Raw genomic sequence first — 11,854 nt, forward strand, 5'->3', positions numbered from 1 at the left:
TCTCGTCCACGGTGAGGGTTCCATCATTAAGGCTGTTTCCGAGAAAGTCTATATATTGCAAGAGCCAAACGCTTCTTGGATTCTGTTGGAGCCTAAAGAAAGAGATATCAGCTTCAGAACGGGGTGGAGGACAAATAACCAATATGCGTGTGTGTGTTGAGGATAAATAGGTGACATTACCATTTTCAAAAAATATTAGGGCTTAATAAATCTTCGTTACAGCAGATATAACTTCAACAGTGCATAAATCTGTTGGGAAAGCTGAAACTCTTGGGTGCTTCTCGTTGTGATCGATAAATACAATGCTTCTGCAAGTATCCCCTCCCGTGCCTGGGGAAGTTCTAGAAGCTTTTTGATTGGCACGTGATTTTCGGAGATTCCAGCCCGTTGTTACTTGAACTCTCTGGGCACTTGACGACACTCGCCCGCTCATACATGTGTGTCAACCGTTCAACCTGACCATTCTCTGGGAAGCCCAACGGGGCCATGGATGGCTGTTGCTTGTGAGACCTGGCTTGTTAGCGGTCTATTCGAGGAATCTATCCTTTGGCCGAAGATGGTCCAATGTGATATATCATCATCCTTCTTCTCGAGCCAAGCGCTTTATTCCAGCGATGTACTGGCCAAATGGAGTCCCTAGAGTCTATGCGGTCAATGGCCCCGGAATTCAATTACAGGAAGTCCATGATGATGCGGACAGCGATGCTAACAAGCCCAAGGAGAGAGAGGAACGGGACTCCAGTGTGGAGCACACCAGGGCAACAACCGAGAGCAGCATAGACAGCAGAGAATCCTGGCCAGATGAACCCGTAACTGGGCTTTGTGTTTCCCGTAACGGACACTTATTTGCCACGATGACGAAGTCCACCATTGCAATTTGGCAAACTAGAGTACGTTGTTTACCCACCTTCATATCTGAATTTGATATACTGACGGATTCATAGCCGACAGCTGTGGTAGCCGCGGTCAAGCGCTCCGAAATTTCATTAGAAAGTTACGGCCCGAATGCTGCCCTACTTCTGCGTCCGGACTCCGCCATTGTCGTTGTACAGACGCTCCATGGATATCTCATCACTTATTCCATTGCGACAGATGCCAATTCACATGTGTACCAACAACGATTCTCCTCCCATTCCAACCCACATCGCCACCACTTTAGTCGCCATTTTGTCACGGAAGAAACAAATACCATTCGGGAGGTTAGCTTTCGTTTCAGGGTTGTCATAAAGGTTGATGCAGGAATTAGCAAAGCTCTGGCGCTGGACAATGAGCTGATGGTGGCGACGGTGAAACCAGCCGCTATCCAGTTAATTCGGTGGACTCCTGATAAAACTGGAAATCAAACGAGCACAGAGCTTTTAAGCCGGATCCCATTTATTTCTAAGAAGTCTCCAATTGTGGATATGGTCTACGACCGTGCTATGAACCTTTTTCTGTGGATCACGAGTGACGGGCAAACGTATGCTGTGCAACGCCTCAGGGATGAAGAAGAACATTCAGCCGAGTCAAAGACCCGGTTCAGGGGTCATAGGTTCCATACTCCTGAAAATGACGGACAAAAGGCTCTTCACATGGCTGTGAATGCGAGATTTTCTCTACTCGCAGTGTCCTGTAAAAATGGCGAGGTGTTTGTTTACGTAGCGAAAGATTATATGGGAAACATACCGCTTTCGCATAAGCTCGAGCTACCCGCATCGCCAGCGTCTATGGGTCCTACATCATTTATGAGCTATTCTCCTGATGGGTATTGCATTTTCGCAGGATATGAGTCTGGATGGGCCACATGGAGTGTGTTTGGTAAACCCGGCGGAACTAGCTTTACTACCGACCGTGAGCTAGCCACCAAAAATGGCGAGGCTTGGTTGACTGGAGTTTCTATGGGTTGTTGGATTGGTGGTGGCTCATACATCATCCTGATAGCACCAGATACTAGCCATATCTGGATGTTTGAAACAGCCCGTAGTGCTCTGACTGGATGCTTCTCCTCGGCGAACATGGCGAGAGCGTTATTGCAAACGGGGACGGAAATCATTTTGTATCGTGGCCACGACTTACCAGATCTCACTACTATATCGGGTAAAGATTACCTCTGGCATCATGCGCAGTATCCCCCTGCTTACCTCCATGCTCAATGGCCAATCCGGTCTTGTATTGTTTCTCAAGATGGCCGATATGTGGCCATTGCTGGCAGAAGAGGGTTGGCCCATTATAGTGTTCAGAGTGGGAGATGGAAAACATTCGATGACTTGAAAGCTGAAGATTCTTTTGCTGTTCAAGGGGGGATGTGTTGGTATGGACATATCTTAATCGCTGCTGTTGAATGTGATAATTCCTACGAGGTAAGTGTTGTCAATTTTCTCCATATTAATACCACTTCTTGAAACTAATTAGCATAGTTACGGCTATACTCTCGTGAGCTTTCCCTTAGCAGTTCTTCTGTGCTATATACCGAAACTCTTCCTGCTCCTGCGGTATTTATTGGACCCTCAGGAGAAGACTCGCTCCTGGTTTACACGTATGATAATATATTATATCACTACGTGATAAATGCCACTCAAACGAAAATCAGCCTTGTTCAGGTTGGCCAGATAGCCTTTCATGGCATCGTTAGAGCGCCAACGCGAGTTCGTGCTATCAGCTGGGTATTGCCCGACAACCAGCTTCGTAAGAAATCTTACCCATTCCTCTTTTTATTTTGGTACTGCGAAACTAACTAGCTTCAAAGGAGATGGCGACCCATCCCAGGACGTATCTGTCGCATCAGTTTTGTTCCTCGTTGACGGAAAACTTGTATTGCTACAACCATCAGTTTCAGAGGAGGGTGATTTAAAATATGACATGCGCATTGTTGCTCATGATGTGGAGTACTACATTTTAATGCGTGATCAGCTATCTTTCAACTTCGCTCCACCCTCCGACGAACCAACCACTCCAGCAGTGGGAACACCAGTTAACGTTTCCCAGACCGACATATCCCTAAGAGATTCTTTGTGGATATTTTGTGGTCAAGATTTACTCGTATGGGGTGACGTACAGGATGTTCTTCGTCCAGTCAAAGGTTCTCCAAATGAGACAGCAAAGCCCCTACCGATACCGGTTGACTTTTACCCATTGTCTATACTTCTTAATAAAGGAGTTGTACTTGGGGCAGAGCCTGAAATGATTCAGAGACGAGATGCCACGTTTTCCCTCCTTCGATTTGCAATTAGAGTAAGTTGCCATCCGTACCAGACACAATCTCAAGCACCCGCCATTTAACCTCTAGTTATTATTATTAGACACAACTGTTCCTACCATACCTCCTCCAGCACAATCTAGGTCAGCTTGACACACCAGCGGCGCTTTCCCTCTGTCATCATTATTCGCATTTATCCTATTTTCCTCACGCGTTAGAAATACTATTACACCATGTGCTAGATGATGAAGTAGACAATCAAGATCGCGAAGCCCAGCAGTCTAGTGCACCAAGTCACCAGATGTTGCCTGCTGTGCTTTCCTTCTTGCAGTCCGCTATTCCAACCGATGTTTATCTGGAAATTCTGGTTCAGTGTACCAGAAAACAGAACTTCGATCATGGCGTACCCTGTTTGCTTACCTTCCCCCTCCAAAGGAACTATTCGAACAAGCCCTCAGACTAAACTCTCTGAAGACAGCTGGTGGCTATTTATTAGTGCTTCAAGCGTTTGATGAGAAAGAGGATGGAGATGCAGAGGGGATCGAAGATTCCGTCATACGCCTTCTCCAACTAGCTTCACAGAGAGGCGACTGGGAGCTCTGCGGGGAGCTAGCCCGTTTCCTAATTGCCTTAGACGGATCCGGGCAGACGCTCCAGCGTGCAGTTGTTAAGGTTGGATTGAGAAAGGAAAATCAGTCGTCGTCAGACGCTTTAGACGTGAGCCATGTCGATCGCGGGCCGACACCCTCAACTAGAACTTTGGGGCTGGCCATCAATCTACTGGATGAAGCCTCCATGACAAAGGAGGAAGGTAAACGGTGTTCCTTCGCCACCTAGTCTGTCTCACACATCATAAACTCCTTCGCCGTTCGCCCCACATCCATCCCAAAACCATCGGATGCTACTGATGAAGACAAGGCGGTGCTGAGGCAACCTTGGGTCATGATCATTAGCCCCAACTTGCGATTATGCCTAATATGCGTGCATTCTTATGGCTATGCCCCTTCGTGCATTGAGCATTCCACTATTTATGATCTCTCCCTTTTCATTTTATTGCTGATATATACATACGCATTGTTTTCAAATATTTCGGCTTCGTGTATTCCTAGCTATATAGGCCCGTCTGAAGTTTATTTATTGTCCCGCCGTACCATGGGCAGGCGGTTCTTCACAGGTTAATCGGAAGGCTCCCTTTTTGGTCATTATAATAGGATAATTCTCGTACCTAGCTCCTGTATATACAAATTGCTACTTCTATCCTTAGATATATAAAATGGTAGATGTGACATCCTAATGCTGAATATCTGCTGAGGTTGGTTGATAATTTATTTCGAATAATCGAAGCAGGTGGTTTATTCGGTTTTATTGTAGGATCCCGCATTCATTTATTAATGAGGGAAGATACGGTATGTTCATGAAAGGTAAGTTGGGCGTATTGCCCAATCCAAGATATTTGGATTCCAATCACAGACAAATGTAAAATCAGCCTAGATAAGGTATTGTATATCCCAGTCTTCCCGATTTTTTCGGCCAAATCCCGCCCAAACACCCACAATCTACAATAGAAACCAACCCAAGTCTCGTTAAATCATAAATATTAAACCAGGGGAGAAAAAAACGAAAAAACGAAAAAACGAAAAAAAAAAAAAAAAAAAAAAAAAAAAAAAAAAAAGAGAGAGAGAGAGAGAGAGAGAGAAGTAGATCCGCGCTCCCCTATCGCTAAACACCTCATATATCATCCCACAACGTCAACCTTCCACAGCCCATCACCCAAATAATGTCCCTCATCCATGACAACCCCTTTCCCTTTCTTCTTCATCTCCTCCGTGCCTACTTTCAAGGGACCAACCATGCAAATCTCTTCCTTCCCCTCTGCCTTGATCGCCACCACTTCGCCAGCCTCAATCTCTCGTTCGCCAGGAACTTTTACAGGGTCGGGCAGACTGCCACCAGCTGAAGTGAGGCCGGGTGCCATGAGTGCGGCGCCTGAGAGGACGAAACGGATCGCGCCCCTATCTATCCCGATGGTGGGAACGGCATCGGGGAATTTGTGCAGAACCCGTAAATGTGGGATTGGAGGGTTGTCGAAGGATTGGTAGAGGATGGGACGTGAGTCTATTGTGTAGAGGGTTACACGATCCGGTACGTGTCTGTAGAATAGAAAGGGGGTTAGGGGATGCTGTGTGCTGGAGGAGATGGGCATTGATGTGTTGGTGGTTGGGGTCGGTTTCGCGTACTCACAACTTGATGGCCTCCAGGGAAGCCTTTTTGGGGATTAGCTCATCGATATAGGGCTCGAATCCGGGATATGTCTCGACGAGCTTTTGCTTGATAGCACGCTGAACGGAGGATTTGACTTTGGACCTTGCACCTAAAGAGACGCTGGAACAGATCTGTAAGTAGATTTTCTTATTTGGGTTATAATTTAGATCAATGAGAAAAGCAATCGGAGGAAAAGATATGCGAGCATTCGTTTACAGAGGATGGGGCAGTATTATGTCTGTCTGATTTAACACTTGCTCTCAATGGAGAATGCGGGGTTTGCCGATTCAATACGGGGAAAAACTGTAAGGGAGGGCAATACTTACTCCTTTTTAAACATTGTAAATAGATGGACAAAAAAAAACCAGCAAACGGGAATTGCCAGATCTCTAAGGAACCGGTATATGTATATGCTTTGTTCGTTGAGCTAAATGAATCCAGTTGAAGTCCGAGATAAACATAATGTAAGTTGCACAAGTGGCACAAAGCGCCTGACGCGGCGGAATAGTGGCGATTGAAGTCGCTAGTTATACATTGAATTTCACAAAGCCATCATACCTAGGTGAAAAGGACTTACATGGAGGGATTTCAGTTCATGATAAAATTACTAATATTTGAATTTATTCATCCGGCTATGAAACAGTCAAAGGTAAAGATTTATATGCTTGTCCTATGCCTTTGCAGCGCCGGCTTTAATCAAGATTATATCTCCATCTTCCACAACATAATCTTTCCCCTTCGTAAGGACTTTTCCTGCAGCCTTAACGGCTGTCTCGTCCCCATACTCACGTAACACATCATAGTTGAACACAACACACTGAATGAAAGTCTTCTCAAAGTCTGTAGCAACGGAGACAAATCAGTATTGTACTCACTGCGGTGGGGGAAAGTGGATCTCACAAACGGGGAGACATTAAAAATATGACTTACCAGTGTGAATGACACCAGCGGCCTGGGGAGCTTTAGTGCCTTTCCGAATTGTCCATTGTCTCACTTCATCAGCGCCAGTGGTGAAAAAGCTACCAAGCTGAAGGGATTGTCGCATGGTTAAAATGATCTTGGGGAGAGCCGATTTGGTTCCAAGCTTCTTGCATTCCTCCTCGGCTGCAACATCATCTTCAAAGCGGGTCAGCCTGTCTTCGAAAGAGACAGAGACTGGGATTATAGGATCGCTGGGGGAGTTGGCTTTGATCCATTCCGCAACTTTAGGCAGGTACTTGTTCTTCTGCCGGATGTAGTCCCTTTCGCTGAGATTGACCAAATACACAACTGGCTTAGCAGTCAGGAGAAAGAGAGGGTTGATTACTTCAACCTGTGTATTGACAAAACGTGGTTAACATTGGTATTGCAACCAAAATAACATCCCATATGAATAGCACATATTAATGGTGAAATACAAATCAGGGTTGGACTTAAATCTCAATATAGCCTCAAACGTGAGATATAAAACGAGGCCATTCGAAGAGCTGGGATTATAACGAGCGTTGTGCTCTTGTTCATCACAGTAATTGAACCAGAGGATAATAACGAGAAGGGAGAAACGAAAAGCTGAAAGCTGGAACATACCTCTTTAGGATTCCAATCACCTTTCCTTATATCCTTGCCTTCCCTTAACCACTCCAGTATCCTGCCAACGGTAGCCTCCTCCTCCTTCAATTTCTTCATCTCCAAGCTCTGACCTCCTCTCCTAGTTTGTTTTGAAAGGGCTTCGAGGGCCTTTTCTACGAATTCAATATCTTTGATCCGTAGCTCCTCGCTGATGATGTTCAGGTCCCGAACGGGGTCAACGTCACCCTCGACGTGAATGATTTCTGCATCGTCGAAACATCGAACAACTTGGAAAATGGCATCTACAGCACGAATATGTGACAGGAAAGCATTTCCAAGACCAGCACCGGTTGAGGCGCCGCGAGTTAGACCAGCGATATCATACACCGTCAGGTTCGCAGGTACTCTCGACTTTGGTTTATAATGCTCACATAGCCAATCATATCTCGCATCCGGAACAACGACACGGGCCTCTTCAGGATCAATAGTCGCAAAAGGGAAGTTCGCGGGATTACCCAACGAACATCTTGTGATAGCCTGAAAAAGCGTCGATTTGCCTACGTTTGCTAGACCAACCTGGCAAAATCAGAGATGTCAGTAAACCAAGTCTGGTAAGAGGCATGCAATACGAACTGAAATGTAAATGGCGGGACAACCTAAAGTAGAATTACATGAGGGACCTCGGGATCTTAGAATAAGTAAGTGGAGGGGAATCGGAAAGGCGGGAATCAATAGTCAAGGAAGTACAGCAAAATTGACACTATGAGTAACTGGTTCCCACGTACGATACCACTCTTCAAGTTATTCCCTGGGCGACCCAAGGGAATTTTCTCCTCCTTAACTACCTTCTTGGGACCCATTTTCTTCTTTCTACTTGCGAAAGTGCGGCAAAAAATCAAACAGAGTGGAGATTGAGAGGAGCTGTTTGGGTATAATGGTGAGGAGGTGAGACCGTGTGAGGATAAGGCAGAACCAGCTACTATTCTTCCAAATTGGGGTGTTAGAGAAGCAAAAAGAGTTCGATGAGCCACAAGGAACGAAATGGTGACGAATTGCGGCCTGGAAAGGCACCAAAAAAAATTGTTAAGAGGTGGTGGGAGGGGAGCGAGGGGTATCAAAACGTTTAATCTTCAGGGATCGAGCATTAGACAGAAATGGAAAAGGCTAAACCCGAGTGGCTCAAGCTAGAATATCACTGCTGCTGCGGTGTTTTATTCGTTGTTTGGACGTTATTGTTTGCAGTGATTGAAGGCTGATGTTGATGTTCGACAGTGTGTTCCGCCTCCAAATTGCCCCAAGGCGCTAATCATATCACGTGTAATACGCGCCCTAACCCCAGTAGCGTTTGAGGTGAGTGACGATGAATTTGGTGAGAAAGAATGGAAGATTGTAAAAGACATTCAGTCAATAATTTGAACAGAGTCAATAATTTGAACAGAGTCAATAATTTGAACAGAGTCAATAATTTGAACAGAGAAACATGTTGCTGAGCGAACATCCATGGCTTGTGTATTATCAGCTAACTTAACATATACAACGCCGTTGTCTTCTTTTTTTTTTTAGTAAAAACGCCAGTTTTGATGCTTTCCATCTGACACATGCACATATAGAAAGTATGCCTCTCTGGCAGTTGCTGTAGAGAACGATCTTTTAACTATCAATTAGTGGTTTACTGTGACGGGTTAACACCCGTAGTAGTTAGCTTATGCAACCAATCTCTCACATGCCCACGCGCTCCCATAAGACACTCCTCTCCTCGCGATTCCACTCCGCGCTCACATAGTCTCTAACAATAAAGACCTCTTGTGATATAAGCAGCTAATTCCAGCCCCGCTGCTTACATTGATATTTTTATCATTACAGTGTTTTTATTGTTACAGTGTGGTGTGCCCATATTAGTGCGCACGGTGTGATTAGTACATACATAAGCAGGTTGTTCGCCGCGTAGGAACAGTGCTTCATATGCGCTGCTCGTAGTACAGATCTGTACCTCGAAACTGATTTGACTGAGGCAGCGTTTTGGCCCACCAGTGTCTTTTCTCGCATCCTGGCGGAATTCATTGAACTACGTAGGATGCCAGGATGATTCAAAAGTTGCCAACTTCGTCTTCCTCGACTCCGCTGTTTCCCAGCGATTGAGCGTAAGATGCATCACATATTCCCAGGTGCCAACAGACACTGTATCATATATTCGGTGTCTCGATTCATCATACCAACACTAGCAAGTCATCATCGAAAGCACTGCCTCTGTCATAGTAGCCCCTGATATTGGGCTTCCTACATCACACAAATGCCAAATGTTGGATACGCCATCAACTGTCTCAAGTTTTACATCTTATGCAGTGCGTGCCATACGAATGCGTAAGAATAAGTCGTTGGCGACATCGATTGCTATCAGGTAGTTACATGGAAATATATGGTCTCCTCGTCCTCGTTCTCGCGCTTCTCCAAAGACTCCGAATGCCACATTACCCTGGATCGTTCAGCTGTGCAAGACCTGATGGTATCTTGAGAATGGAATATCAAGAGAAGTAGGCCAAGCCACAAGGGGACTTCCGATATATCTCAAGCCATAGACCAAGCTTCAGCCCCATTTGAAAACTTCGGCAGGAAAGCTGATTAAGGTTTGTCGAAAGATGGAAAGTTGCTGCTATCTGGACGCATGATTCTATACATGATGCGGCTCCAAACAAGGTGGTGACGTGCGTCGTTGATGCTGTGGCTGAGGCGGAGTTGGTCCCACGAGACACCAAATCCAACAGAGCATAATTGACGATAATAGTTAGCGCAATTATGTTCCCAGCTATTCCCAAGAATAGCAATATTAGCCCGATCAAATACAGTATGCAGTGCATGGCCCCCATTCAGTGTGAAATACAGCTACCTGCGCCATCACCATGTCGCAACTGATTGCCCGCCTCGGATTTGCAGTTCTGCACACGGCCGACGCAGATGTATCGATATCTAATACCCGAAATATGAGATGTGGTGTAAGAATGTGGGCAAAGGAACCCGCCCTCCGATACTACCCTTATCTTTATTCTTTTCGTGGTGTAGCCCCATCCGAGCCCTGCGAATTATGTGGCTGATCCATGATCTGTGGACACAGCAGGGATAAATGGGATCAACAGGATCACTCATCAGAGCCATCACATACGTTTCGGAGTATGTTGCGAAACGCACTTCCCTCTTGTTCTAAAAATCCCCGTTACTGTTGTGCAGTACATTCTCGTCTTCTTAAAGAATGATTGCTACCCATGCAAATGCCAGGGAACCTCATCACGCCACAGCCCATCAACTGGGGCAAAATACGAGGAAGAAACCTGGAGCTGAAGCTAAGGCTTGATCAGCTCCTAGCGCTCCACCGTATATATCCACTGCCGAGCGAGTCCAATATTCGAATGACGACAGTGGTCCTTGCTGTCTTCTTGAACGACGTTGTCAAAAACTTCCGACTCGCCAAGGCACTAGTATGGCATCGCCCTCAAGACACCTAGACGATAAGGCATGCGAGAATTTTGTCAAAGTTGAGGGTGCAACCACTAGTCCTTTAGCAGCTCCCTAAGTGGTGGCTCCCATTCAAACTATGCCAATAGTGATCTAGTGGCATCTTTAGCATTGTTTGACCAGCACACTGCCACATACTAAAATGCTGCCAGTCACTCTCCAGAACGGCTGACTCGTGGGAGAAAATAAAAAGCCCCTGAACTGGGGTGAGACGTCTCCGCCTGTTGAGGCTGCTGAGGCTTATAAGGTTGCTGGGGGTACGAATCATATATCTGTATATATACCAAGAGTACTCCCCCATTTTGTCGTCGCAGACTTGGTTTTGCTTTTCTTATTCTCTCATCACAAGTTTCAATTCACTCTCCTTTTCTCACTTTACCTTCTACCTCAATTCATCAATCAATACCGCTAAATAACCATGCAACTCAAACTCTTCTCCATCCTGGCCCTCGTCGCCACCGTCGTAGCAGATGAGGCTGTCGAGAAGAAGCGTGATATTGGAGATGATCTGTACGTATCCTACTATCATCATACTCATAGTTATCATCCATGCATTCCGAATAAAGAACCCAATAAACAAACCAAAATAAAAATAAAACAACAAGAATCCGCAGAAAGCTAACTCTCCTTACCCCATAAACAGCGAAGGCATCGCCTCCGGCATCAAAGGCAGCTTCAATAATCTGATAACGGCCATCGGCAACATCCCTCCAAACGTTGCCTCAGTCCTGGCAACCGCGGTTCCCCTGCCCACCGGCACGGATTTCCAAAGCTACATCAACTCCATCGTCAGCGACGTGAACGACGGCACCCCGCCCGCCTGGTACACCGGCTTACCAGCCGATGCCAAGAGCTTCCTCAGCTCTAAGGCCTCCGAGCTCGCCACTGTCGTCCCCACTGCTGCTCCAACTGATGTTTCGACCCAGACGACAAGTGGAAACTACGCTCCGGCCGCCAGGCCAACAGGTGCCATCATGGGAAGCCTGGTTGGCGCTGCTGGTGTGCTGGGTCTTGCTGTTATGCTGTAAGGAGGCGATTGAGATGAAATGCGCATGGGGATGGCTGAATAGTTTTGCGACGTTGCCGCTTCCTCATTATCTCGATTTGAGATTGTCTGCTGCAGGGCCCCTGGGAAGCTTTTTTGCTGTTTCCCTCTCTTCCGTTTTTCTCTTCGGTGATATCCCTTGAACCTTTTTATCCTTGTATTTTTGTTTTTCTTCAAAATGGTCTTCCCCTGTATACAGCTCAATGGGGTTTAGAGGGGTCAGGATAGGACTTAATGGTCTAATTTCCAGTGATGTTTTTTTTATCCCATTGGTGTACCTTTTTGTTTTTGCTCGCCTTACACATGTGACGTTGAAT

At 46.0% G+C, this 11,854-nt stretch overlaps 4 protein-coding genes across 4 annotated transcripts; 2 read left to right on the top strand and 2 right to left on the bottom strand.

Moving 5' to 3' along the window:
- Window positions 1-614: 614 nt before the first annotated feature.
- On the top strand, window positions 615-4,012 carry HCAG_01445 (conserved hypothetical protein; the record flags this gene model as incomplete). The annotated part of the gene is made up of 7 exons (XM_001544348.1): window positions 615-890; window positions 945-2,339; window positions 2,397-2,664; window positions 2,726-3,210; window positions 3,279-3,318; window positions 3,418-3,585; window positions 3,672-4,012. The coding sequence occupies 7 exons, from the start codon at window positions 615-617 to the stop codon at window positions 4,010-4,012; spliced, it is 2,973 nt and encodes a 990-aa protein (XP_001544398.1).
- An 898-nt stretch (window positions 4,013-4,910) lies between these two features.
- Window positions 4,911-5,777, bottom strand: HCAG_01446 (conserved hypothetical protein; the record flags this gene model as incomplete). Its single annotated transcript, XM_001544349.1, has 3 exons — window positions 4,911-5,325; window positions 5,417-5,557; window positions 5,764-5,777. 3 exons carry the CDS (start codon window positions 5,775-5,777, stop codon window positions 4,911-4,913), a joined length of 570 nt encoding a protein of 189 aa, XP_001544399.1.
- Window positions 5,778-6,107: 330 nt separating this feature from the next.
- HCAG_01447 (hypothetical protein) lies at window positions 6,108-7,845 on the bottom strand (the record flags this gene model as incomplete). Its single annotated transcript, XM_001544350.1, has 4 exons — window positions 6,108-6,277; window positions 6,368-6,749; window positions 7,004-7,561; window positions 7,771-7,845. The coding sequence occupies 4 exons, from the start codon at window positions 7,843-7,845 to the stop codon at window positions 6,108-6,110; spliced, it is 1,185 nt and encodes a 394-aa protein (XP_001544400.1).
- A 3,065-nt stretch (window positions 7,846-10,910) lies between these two features.
- HCAG_01448 (predicted protein) lies at window positions 10,911-11,520 on the top strand (the record flags this gene model as incomplete). The annotated part of the gene is made up of 2 exons (XM_001544351.1): window positions 10,911-11,002; window positions 11,136-11,520. The coding sequence occupies 2 exons, from the start codon at window positions 10,911-10,913 to the stop codon at window positions 11,518-11,520; spliced, it is 477 nt and encodes a 158-aa protein (XP_001544401.1).
- Between the last annotated feature and the right edge of the window lie 334 nt (window positions 11,521-11,854).

This window comes from Histoplasma capsulatum, genomic scaffold (assembly GCF_000149585.1).
Source record: "Histoplasma capsulatum NAm1 scaffold_1 genomic scaffold, whole genome shotgun sequence".
NCBI classification, from domain to species: Eukaryota; Fungi; Ascomycota; class Eurotiomycetes; order Onygenales; family Ajellomycetaceae; genus Histoplasma; species Histoplasma mississippiense.